Here is a 12,500-nt window from a genome sequence, read left to right as displayed (position 1 = left end):
TAACCCTTGTCCAAATGAAACCCCAGCAGACACTGCCATTAAATGTAACAATCACTTTATTGACTCCATAACCACCTTAATGAAAACCCTTCCCTTCCTAACCCTTGTCCAAATGAAACCCCAGCAGACACTGCCATTAAATGTAACAATCACTTTACTGACTCCATAACCACCTTAATGAAAACCCTTCCCTTCCTAACCCTTGTCCAAATGAAACCCCAGCAGACACTGCCATTAAATGTAACAATCACTTTATTGACTCCATAACCACCTTAATGAATTCACTTCCGCACAGTAACAATGTTAATACCCCCACTAACTCATCCTCCCTCCTTCCTACCCCTTCTAATTCTTTCCCACTTAAAGCTGTATCAGCTAATTATATAAAATCCTTACTCTCCAAACTTAAACCCTGCTCCCCTCATCAGACAATCTACCCTCCTATTTCCTTAAGAATGCCTCCGAACCCCTGGCCCATCCTGTTTCTCTATTGATCAACTGCACTATTTCTGAATCGTATGTCCCATCTTTATGGAAACAATTCTTTACCCATTCACAAAGGTGGCAATTCCAAACTTCAGACCAATTGCTATACTATCTCCTCTCTCTGAAATGTTAGAGAAATGCATTCACAAGCAGATAATACAGTACCTTCACCAAGAAAACCTTCTCACATGCACAACATGGTTTCCGTCCTAGTTGTAGTACAACTACTGCACTAATATCCTTCATCAACACAGTATATCCTGCGCGTGACAGTAATAAACTTGTCTTATGCCTGTTCCTCGACCTTTCTAAAGCCTTTGACACTGTCTCCCACCCTCTCCTCCTGGAAAAAATGACTGATCTAAACTTCACCCCTCCTACCATTTCCTGGTTCTCCAGCTATCCCTCTAACCACCAGCAATCATTAAAATGGCTTTCTGCTCTATCTCCTCCCCTCATTGTAGAAATGGGTGTCCCCAGGGATCGATCCTTGGACCACTGCTCTTCAATATTTTCACAAACTTACTATATACCTCTTGTCCCCAGTCATCACTTGTGCAATATGCTGCTGACTCTACTGTCATCACATTTGTAGATAACCCATCAGACATCCTCTCTGCTACCCAAGCATCCTTTAGCACCATTGATACTTGGCTTAATGACAACAAATTAATTCTAAATCCAAAGAAAACCAGGCTCCTAATCTTTCTCCCCAAAAACCACACTAATCTTAAGACTACATTTAACATTTTATCAAGCAATAACACCATCATCACAGCTGAATGCAGCACTAAACTTCTTGGAGTCACTATAGATGATCAACTTAAGTTTGATCTACATGTCACAAACAGTATCAAAAAAACACATCAGAAACTTGGACACCTCTACTGTAATAAGAAATACTTAACTAACACAGCCAGAATTACTCTCTCCCATGCATTTTTACTTCCCACACTTCTATACTCCTGTCACATATTCACTAACCTCAACTGTACACTCATTTCAAGACATTAATCTACCTATAATAAGGTGGCCAGATTCGCTGCCAACCAATCCTACAAGTCTCATCACTGCTTATCACTTAAGCAACTGGACTGGCTCGAGTTCCCTTACCTGATCCTACATTATCATCTGCAAATTATCCACTCCATCTTGTATCTACCGTAGTACTACCTCAGCATCTCTACTACTATTATATCTAAATACTCCTCAGCTAGGTCACTTCATAGCTCAGATCAAGGACTATTACAGATTTATAAACCCAAAACTAAAATAGGATGTCTACTCTATAACTACAACCGAGTCACTTCCTGGAACCAACCACCCCCTTGAAATAAAGTCCCTTCACCATATCAAGCAATTCAAATTAGCCACTCAAAAATATCTCTAACAATACAATGGTCCTGCCAATGCTGTTATCCTCCCTGAAACTACTACCCTTGCACCTATAGTCCTTTCCCCAAGTTTACTTCTACCTTTGTGCTCCCTCCACTTCCTTCCTTCTATCTACTCTTTATTTTTCCCTTCCTCTCGTAAATTCTTCCTTGTCTACCTAATCTAAACTATATTCACACAGTTTCCCATTAAATTATTTACTTCAACCTGTCTGTCATCTAGGTCATCACCGCTTTACTTCCCTATATCTACATTCCTACTTCTGTATACAACCTCTCTAAACCTATTGACAATAACTCAGGTATGTTAATTTACTATGCCGTTATAACCCATTTGTACATTTTGCTGAGTGTAACTGATTCTTTGTTAGACTTTATTGCACTGCAGGGCCTCTTTCCATCCAACTATTGCATATATGCTGTTTATACCTAAAACCAATCATGTTCCTCTTTAATCATTTCTTGTGCTAACCTGATAGTAACTTTTTTGCTGACTGTAATTGAACTTTGTTAAATTTTATTCACTCAGGAGCTTTTCTCCCTGGGTATCTGCTGAAAAGTAGGCAAAAGCTCAGTCAGACTAACCCAGTTAACAAATGTAAAATAAATAATTAAAGCACCAAGGTATACATATAATGCAAGTCATTACTTAGGATAAACAATAAAACAATAAAAAGATATATATATATATATATATATATATATATATATATAAAAACCCAAAACTAATATAGGATGTCTACTCTATAACTACAATATATATATATGAAAAAGAGGGAAAAAAAAGAAGAGAGGTGGGGGGATAGTAAGTGCGATGGACAGTTAAAAAGAGAACGAGATAGCAGAGAAGGAGGAAGAATGAAAGCAGACCAGAGGGAAAGGAACGGTCGAAGGGGCGAGGGAGTTAAGAGAAAGCAGGAGGTGGAATCAAGTCATTAGAGTTCATTCGGAATCATCAAGAAAACAAGAATATTGTAGCAGGCGCTAGAATATAAAAAGATTTAAGGTCAGTTAGTAGATTACGTAATGGCAGAGCAAGGGATTGAGCAGTTACACATCCAATTAGAGAGGAGATGATTTTGCAGTGCAGTTTTGAAGTTGTGAGGGCTTTGTTGTAAGCAGATAGATGAAGATAGATTATTCTATTTTCTGGCAATGTTCCACGAGTAAAATACCTGGCCTGAATGTTCCACGAGTATAATAACTGGCCTGTCTGTTCCATGAGTATAATAACTGGCCTGAATGTTCCACGAGTATAATAACTGGTCTGTATGTTCCATGAGTAAAATACCTGGCCTGAATGTTCCACGAGTATAATAACTGGTCTGTATGTTCCACGAGTATAATAACTGGCCTGTATGTTCCATGAGTAAAATACCTGGCCTGAGTGTTCCACGAGTATAATAACTGGTCTGTATGTTCCACGAGTATAATAACTGGCCTGTATGTTCCATGAGTATAATAACTGGCCTGAATGTTCCACGAGTATAATAACTGGTCTGTATGTTCCATGAGTAAAATACCTGGCCTGGATGTTCCACGAGTATAATAACTGGTCTGTATGTTCCACGAGTAAAATACCTGGCCTGAATGTTCCACGAGTATAATAACTGGCCTGTATGTTCCATGAGTATAATAACTGGCCTGAATGTTCCACGAGTATAATAACTGGCCTGTATGTTCCATGAGTATAATAACTGGCCTAAATGTTCCACGAGTATAATAACTGGCCTGTATGTTCCATGAGTAAAATACCTGGCCTGAATGTTCCACGAGTATAATAACTGGCCTGTATGTTCCATGAGTAAAATACCTGGCCTGAATGTTCCACGAGTATAATAACTGGCCTGTATGTTCCATGAGTATAATAACTGGCCTGAATGTTCCACGAGTATAATAACTGGCCTGTATGTTCCATGAGTATAATAACTGGCCTAAATGTTCCACGAGTATAATAACTGGCCTGTATGTTCCATGAGTAAAATACCTGGCCTGAATGTTCCACGAGTATAATAACTGGCCTGTATGTTCCATGAGTAAAATACCTGGCCTGAATGTTCCACGAGTATAATAACTGGCCTGTATGTTCCATGAGTAAAATACCTGGCCTGAATGTTCCACGAGTATAATAACTGGCCTGTATGTTCCATGAGTAAAATACCTGGCCTGAATGTTCCACGAGTATAATAACTGGCCTGAATGTTCCACGAGTATAATAACTGGCCTGTATGTTCCACGAGTAAAATACCTGGCCTGAATGTTCCACGAGTATAATAACTGGCCTGAATGTTCCACGAGGATAATAACTGGCCTGAATGTTCCACGAGGATAATACCTGGCCTGAATGTTCCACAAGTATAATAACTGGCCTGTATGTTCCACGAGTAAAATACCTGGCCTGAATATTCCACGAGTATAATAACTGGCCTGAATGATCCATGAGGATAATAACTGTCCGGAATGTTCCATGAGGATAATAACTGGCCTGAATGTTCCATGAGTATAATAACTGGCCTGTATGTTCCACGAGTATAATAACTGGCCTGAATGATCCATGAGGATAATACCTGGCCTGAATGTTCCATGAGTATAATAACTGGCCTGTATGTTCCAAGAGTATAATAAATGGCCTGAATGTTCCATGAGTATAACAACTGGCCTGAATGATCCATGAGGATAATAACTGGCCTGAATGTTCCATGGGGATAATAACTGGCCTGAATGTTCCATGAGGATAATAACTGGCCTGTATGTTCCACGAGTATAATAACTGGCCTGAATGTTCCATGAGTATAATAACTGGCCTGAATGATCCATGAGGATAATAACTGGCCTGAATGTTCCATGAGTATAATAACTGGCCTGAATGTTCCATGAGGATAATAACTGGCCTGAATGTTCCACGAGTATAATAACTGGCCTGAATGTTCCACGAGGATAATAACTGGCCTGAATGTTCCACGAGTATAATAACTGGCCTGAGTGATCCATGAGGATAATAATTAGCCTAAATGTTCCATGATTATAATAACTGGCCTGAATGTTCCACGAGTATAATAACTGGCCTGAATGTTCCATGAGTATAATAACTGGCCTGAATGTTCAACAAGTATAATAACTGGCCTGAATGTTCCATGAATATAATAACTGGCCTGAATGTTCCATAAGTATAATAACTGACCTGAATGTTCCATAAGGATAATAACTGGCCTGAATGTTCCACGAGTATAATAACTGGCCTGAATGTTCCATAAGGATAATAAGTGGCCTGAATGTTCCATGAGTATAATAACTGGCCTGAATGTTCCACAAGTGTAATAACTGGCCGGAATGTTCCACGAATATAATAACTGGCCTGAATGTTCCATGAGGATAATAACTGGCCTGAATGTTCCACGAGTATAATAACTGGCCTGAATGTTCCACGGAAGTAATAACTAGCCTGAATGTTTCATGTGTATAATATCTGGCCTGCAGGTAATTTAGGTTTATGAACTTGAAGATGATGTTGTTGTTCAGATCGTAGAGGCCTAATGGGGTTGTAAAGGGGGCATAAGGAGCTAAAGGAAGGGCAGTCTTGTGGCTTATAAATAATTTTATGTGTAATTGTGAGCTGAAAGAGTAATAGGTAGTGGGGGAATTTGCTGATCATGTCTAAGAAGGATTTTAGTGCAGTGGATGTTGAGTTGGGGAGAAGACTTTAGTTTTTAGATGGTAGCCTAAGAGTTGTTCTTGGACACCTTTTTCTGGGATTTTAGAGAGAGGTAAGTTGGAGATATTGGTCGATGGACCAGCTTTGTGAAGAGGAAGGATGATTGCTTTTTTCCAAAGGCAAAGGACATGGGAATCTTGGATAGATCTGTTAATCCGAATGCTAATGGAATAGGCCACCGTATCAGCAATGATTTTAAGAAACTTGTCAGGAATTATACTAGATGAGTATGAGCAGGGTTTTAATTTGAGAAGGAGTTTTTTGATAAAATATGTGGAAATGGGAGACAGACTGAATTCTGGCTGGAACGATTGTTGTGCACAGTTAGGAGGGAGGGTGTTGATACTTGGAGTAGCATTATTGGAAGTATTTCAAGTGTTACGGACATTCTGAGTCAAAGAGTGTTGCAAAGGAGAAGGAAAAGAGGAGCATATAGGAATCGTGATATCTGGGATTGGTAAAGGAGAAGAGGAACTTGTAGAAATCGTGATATCTGGGATTGGTAAAGGAGAAGGAGAAGAGGAGCTTGTAGGAATCGTGATATCTGGGATTGGTAAAGGAGATGGAGAAGAGGAGCTTGTAGGAATCGTGATATCTGGGATCGGTAAAGGAGAAGGAGAAGAGGAGCTTGTAGGAATCGTAATATCTGGGATCAGTAAAGGAGAAGGAGAAGAGGAGCTTGTAGGAATCGCAATATCTGGGATCGGTAAAGGAGAAGGAGAAGAGGAGCTTGTAGGAATCGTAATATCTGGGATCGGTAAAGGAGAAGGAGAAGAGGAGCTTGTAGGAATCGTGATATCTGGGATCGGTAAAGGAGAAGGAGAAGAGGAGCTTGTAGGAATCGTGATATCTGGGATCAGTAAAGGAGAAGGAGAAGAGGAGCTTGTAGGAATCATAATATCTGGGATTGGTAAAGGAGAAGGAGAAGAGGAGCTTGTAGGAATCATGATATCTGGGATCGGTAAAGGAGAAGGAGAAGAGGAGCTTGTAGGAATCGTAATATCTGGGATTGGTAAAGGAGAAGGAGAAGAAGAGCTTGTAGGAATCGTGATATCTGGGATTGGTAAAGGAGAAGGAGAAGAGGAGCTTGTAGGAATCGTAATATCTGGGATCGGTAAAGGAGAAGGAGAAGAGGAGCTTGTAGGAATCGTAATATCTGGGAATGGTAAAGGAGAAGGAGAAGAGGAGCTTGTAGGAATCGTAATATCTGGGATCGGTAAAGAAGAAGGAGAAGAGGAGCTTGTAGGAATCGTAATATCTGGGATCGGTAAAGGAGAAGGAGAAGAGGAGCTTGTAGGAATCGTAATATCTGGGATCAGTAAAGGAGAAGGAGAAGAGGAGCTTGTAGGAATCGTAATATCTGGGATTGGTAAAGGAGAAGGAGAAGAGGAGCTTGTAGGAATCGTAATATCTGGGATGGGTAAAGGAGAAGGAGAAGAGGAGCTTGTAGGAATCATGATGTCTGGGATTGGTAAAGGAGAAGGAGAAGAGGAGCTTGTAGGAATCGTGATATCTGGGATCGGTAAAGGAGAAGGAGAAGAGGAGCTTGTAGGAATCGTGATATCTGGGATCGGTAAAGGAGAAGGAGAAGAGGAGCTTGTAGGAATCGTAATATTTGGGATCGGTAAAGGAGAAGGAGAAGAGGAGCTTGTAGGAATCGTAATATCTGGGATCGGGAAAGGAGAAGGAGAAGAGGAGCTTGTAAGAATCGTAATATCTGGGATCGGTAAAGGAGAAGGAGAAGAGGAGCTTGTAGGAATCGTAATATCTGGGATCGGTAAAGGAGAAGGAGAAGTAATGTGTGTGTGTGTGTGTGTGTGTGTGTGTGTGTGTGTGTGTGTGTGTGTGTGTGTGTGCGCGCGTGATATGTTGTGTGTGTAAATGCATATTTCATCACTGTGTTTATTATACGTGCATGTCTCTGCCATCTAAGTGCACATACACATATCAGTATTTCTGTATACTTCTGCATCTGTATTTTAAGTGTTCAGACAGGCATGTATAACAGCTGTTAAGTATGTGAGTCAATGTGCGCACAGACATGTGCATGTGTGTATGACAACTGTATGTATGTGAGTTAGAGTGCGCACAGATTTGTGCATGTGTGTATAACAGCTGTATGTATGTCAGTCACTGTGTGCACCATGTGTGCATGTGTGTATAACAGCTGTAACTTTATGAGTCAGTGTGTGCACATATGTGTCTGCAGGTGTGAATAACAGCTGTAAGTACGTGAATCAGTGTGTATACAGATATGTGCAGATGAGTGTATAAAAGCTGTAAGTATGTAAGTCAGTGTTTGCACAGACGTGCATATGTGTATAACAGCTACAAGTATGTGAGGCAGTGTGTACACAGACGTGTACATGTGTGTTTAACAGCTGTATGTGAGTCAGTGTGTACACAAATGTGTGCATGTGTGTATAACAGCTGTAGCTATATGAGTCAGACATGTTTGCATGTGTGTGTAACAGCTGTAAGTATGAGAGTCAGAGTGCACAGTGACGTGTGCATGTGTGTATAACAGCTGTAAATATGTGAGTCAGTGTGTGCATAAGTGTGTGCATGTTATATAACAGCTGTAATTATGTGAGGCAGTGTGCACACAGATGTGTGCATGTGTGTATAACAGCTGTATGTGAGGCAGTGTGTGCACATACGTGTGCATGTGTGTATAAAAGCTTTATATATGTGAGTCAGTGTGTGCACAGGCGTGTGTGTAATAGCTGTAAGTATGTGAGGCAGTGTGCGCACAGACATATGTACATGTGTGTATAACAGATGTAAGTATGTGAGTCAGTGTGCGCACAGATATGTTCATGTGTGTATAACGGCTGTATCCGAGTCAGTGTGGGCACAGATGTGTGCATGTGTGTATAGCAGCTGTAATTATGTGAGTCAGTGTGTGCACAGACATGTGTGCATGCATGTATAGCAGATGTTAACAGATACAGCTACATTGGCTCCATGATTAAAATTAGATGCATGAGTGAGCAACAGTCAGAAATGTGATCACTATCAAACCAACAGTGAAACTGTGATAAGTTACTGTTTCAAAGCCCCCCCCCCTGCATTCTCCATTGTGGCAGGTGTATCTGACACACTCCAATTATTTAAATATAGAAATTTTTAGATGAGCATACCTCAGAGAAAAGTACCCCGGCTGACATACAGCAGTGTCTATCCTTAGACACAAATTAAAGAAATCTCACATTTATGATTACATATTACAGTGTTGATCACAAAGGACTTGCAATTATGCCTGGTACCTATCAGTTTTTCTGTGTACATATGCATAATTGTGTGTGCATACACCTGTGTATTCTTAGTACAGGGCTATACCCTACAGACATTAATACTTGGAACATTGTGATCATGCAAGTGGTGAGTGAGATTATTCACTTGAAAGTTTGACAAACTGTTCCTGTAACTGAACAGAGACAAACTATCATGAGCACGAGTTTGTTCAGCAACATTAATGAAGATGGAATTGATCATCTTCACAAGCAGCTTGTGGTCCTAAACTGTTGGGTGCAGCCCCTCCAAATGAAATGTATATATTTTCTATCAATATTTTGTTAAGTTTTTACTTAAAAAAATGTTTTCAGTCTTTTGACTAAGAAGTAGGCACATCTGGAGTAGTGCACATATGGAGTTTTGATTTCTGTAAAAAAAGGTTGGTTTACTCAATTGGCCTGTTTTTAAAACAGCCCCGCATTTAGATATGTGGCTCAATAGAGAATAAGGCAATTAAGCTTTATCACAGGTACTCCTTCCCTTTTGGAAGAGCAAAACCTGTGTATCATTGAGAACTGTTTGAGCTGTTACAGGAAACAGTAATCATCTGTTTGCCATCAGTTCAAGCTCAGTTTCTGGTGCCTCAGGCAGCCTGACAATCATAAATGGAGAAAAGTTATGGAAGCACTCAGTGAAATGTGCAGGATTAAATAAAAATACAGATTCTTTGTTTTTTAATTAAATACTTTCTAGATTAAACAGTAATACACTGTGCATCTGTGATAGACTCTTTTCAAATATTATTTCCAAACAAATTCTAACTATAGGGTAGTTTTCATTTTGCATAGATGAGTTCAGTAACTTGAGTTGAGTGTGGGTGTGTGTGTGTGTGTGTGTGTGTGTGTGTGTGTGTGTGTGTGTGTGTGTGTGTGTGTGTGCGTGTGTGCGTGTGTGCATGTGTGTGTGTTTGTGTGTGTGTGAATACCTGACAGCAATGAACTAAAATGCTTTACTGTGGCCATTCGTATGTATTCATTAAATTGATCACAGTCAGATATCGAATGTGTAGATAAATCAATAAAGTTGATGTAATTAATGAGCACAAAGATACTCTATTAATTAAGCTGACTTCTCCCGCTACCATTGGGTTACTGTCAAATAGTCACTGGGATGGATTCATGAATGCTTACACTAAGTGTGCACCATTCTGAGTGAACAGACAACACAAGCATAACTCCCATCTTCCTCCTCCTCTAACTTTAGTTTTCCTACTGATTTTCTTGCAATCTTAAATACTGAGGGGGATTCATAAAGGTTACAACAATGTGTAGACAAAGTCTACACTTAATCTATTTTTTCTGAGGGAATAAGCACAAAAAATGCTGAAGGGGATATTTTTAAATGCAGATGTACACTTAGCGTAGGTGTTCATGAATCTGAACCATTGATTTCATTTGGCAGTCCTTGTGTGTATTTAAGTAAAACAAGCTGAAATACATTACTGTGACAATTATTATCACATTTTTTATTTGTTCATATTCAGAGATACTGTATGAGGTATATATAGTCATTAAAATTGTCATACTAAGGTAGTCTGTGAAAGAAAGTCACAGACCCCAGCTGTTGATTCATCACATGGTCACTGAGCTGCCAAAGTATAGCGTACCTGAAGTCCAATTAGCACCATCCATTCAGTTGCTTCCTGCAGCTCTTGTTGCTTTGAAGTCACCAGTTGCCACTAGTTTACTTCTGACCAACATCTGATAATACAAGTATGCAGTAATGCCAAACTTTTAAGAGTGGATCCTTTTTTTCTGAGATTTCCTGTTTGCTGAAGAATTTTTCAGTCTGCATCTCATATATTTTTAATACAAAATATTTGACCTACGTAAGCAAACATTATTTTCATAAACTGTATGGTTATGTTTTGCAGGAAGTGATATGGTGGAAGCAGAAAAAACAGGAATTCAGATTGTAACATCTCCATACAAAATTTTGTTTACAAAAACTCCAAAATATTTCAAGCCTGGAATGCCCTTTGAATTGATGGTAATCAGTTAAAATTATTTTATTCTAGTTATATTATATTGTTGGTCTGTGATACTGTGACTAAAAGACTATTGCTGACATATGACCATGTGGCCTCCTGCATATTTAGGTATAAAACAGCATAGTTTGTTTATTTATTAATTTATCTTTTGTATGATCCTTTTATTGAAATTTAACAGGTAATTAATTTATAATTATTTTTTCACATTTCTTATATCCATCACATAAGGATTAATATAATTAGTTTGCATCATATATACAGCATAGTTTACAACATTTGCCTCAGTGTCTGAGTGATGAGGACAGCAATTATCTAAGTGACAATATGCTGTGAGCTCTGAATAATACCACAGTGTATCAAATACATATTACTGCAGTAATAAAGCTTTTACTTCTGGGTATTATATATTGCAAATCTCTCAAGTAAGCAGTTCCTTCCAGTCACTCCCTCTAGGTATCTACATTATTGCCCACACAAATGATGAAGTATTTCTATAGGACTACAGAGTTTAAGAGGTACCCACCTCTAAATCACCAAAATGGGGACTTACCATGCCTGAGGTCAGACTCCAGGACCAGTGCTGTGTGTAGGTTTAAAACAAGCTGCATATAGGTGGCACATTACAACCTCTTTCACAAGTTCTGGATTCGTTCCTAGTGGTGAGGCAACATTCCATGTTCCTAGATCAGTTTCTGTTTAGAAAGGCCTTGATAGATTCAGAACAAGTGTAGATAAATGGTATGGTGACAGGATGTATGAGGCTAGTTAATTTGTGGTAAACTCTTACAAGGTTACTTAGTAGCCCTGATCTAACCCATCCAAATCTGTCTTAGTGTTGCCCTCTCCTTCACCGTCATTGTCTGAACTCTGTCCTTCACCTTTTCAGTTATGATGACACAAAGCATCTTTTACTGGCTGAGTCCATATGGGGTGTAAGGGTCATGTGGTCATTAAGCACATGCCAGTGATATTGCCCCCAGCTGATTTTCAGTTTGCAGAACTACTAAATGATCATTCATGTGGGGAATGATTGAGCTACCTGAAAGGGCATGACAGGCTGGTCATAACTGTACTTAGTAGCAAAGCACAACAGGCCAAAGGCCAATGACTGACCTTAAAGCCGTGTTATTATCTTGGTAGCTCTGTGTGTCCTAATCATTCAGCCTAAAAGAAGATGTTCAGTTTTCAGATAATTCCCATTTAGTGAATTGGGTCAGACTGCCAAGGCTTGGGCCGGGACAGAACTGGAAACCTAAAATGTATTGTTTGAATGACCTGGAAATGCTTGCCAGATAGTTCTCTGTATGTTGACTACAACTCCTACGTTCAGAAGATCCACTTCCCCAAATAAAGGGATTGGTTTGGAATGTGAAGTCCCAATGGGTCTTCTGCATATACAAGGGTTGGTTTGGAATGTGAAGTCCCAGTGGGTCTTCCGCATATACAGGGGTCGGTTTGGAATGTGAAGTCCCAGTGGGTCATCCCCATATACAAGGGTCAGTTTAGTATGCAAAATCCCTATGGGTCTTTTTCAATACCATGGTAGTTCAATGAGTTATGAGCTGTGGCTCATGGTAAATGTCAGAAGATCAATAAACAAATAAACATGCAAGTTAAAGCA

The 12,500-nt window shown here is 39.5% G+C and overlaps 1 protein-coding gene across 1 annotated transcript in view; it reads left to right on the top strand.

Annotated features, from left to right (window-relative positions):
• LOC122812305 (venom factor-like) overlaps positions 1-12,500 on the top strand; it is a 1,464,680-nt gene that overhangs the window by 43,025 nt on the left and 1,409,155 nt on the right. Inside the window, exon 3 of the mRNA XM_044084707.1 lies at positions 10,763-10,878. Coding sequence (XP_043940642.1) covers positions 10,763-10,878 — 116 coding nt within the window. The remainder of the gene's footprint in view (positions 1-10,762; positions 10,879-12,500) is intronic.

This window comes from Protopterus annectens, chromosome 9.part0, assembly GCF_019279795.1.
Source record: "Protopterus annectens isolate FY-2018-M chromosome 9.part0, PAN1.0, whole genome shotgun sequence".
Lineage (NCBI taxonomy): Eukaryota > Metazoa > Chordata > Ceratodontiformes > Protopteridae > Protopterus > Protopterus annectens.
The sequence above is the reverse complement of the archived record's forward strand: the minus strand, read 5'-3'. Positions and strand labels throughout refer to the sequence as shown.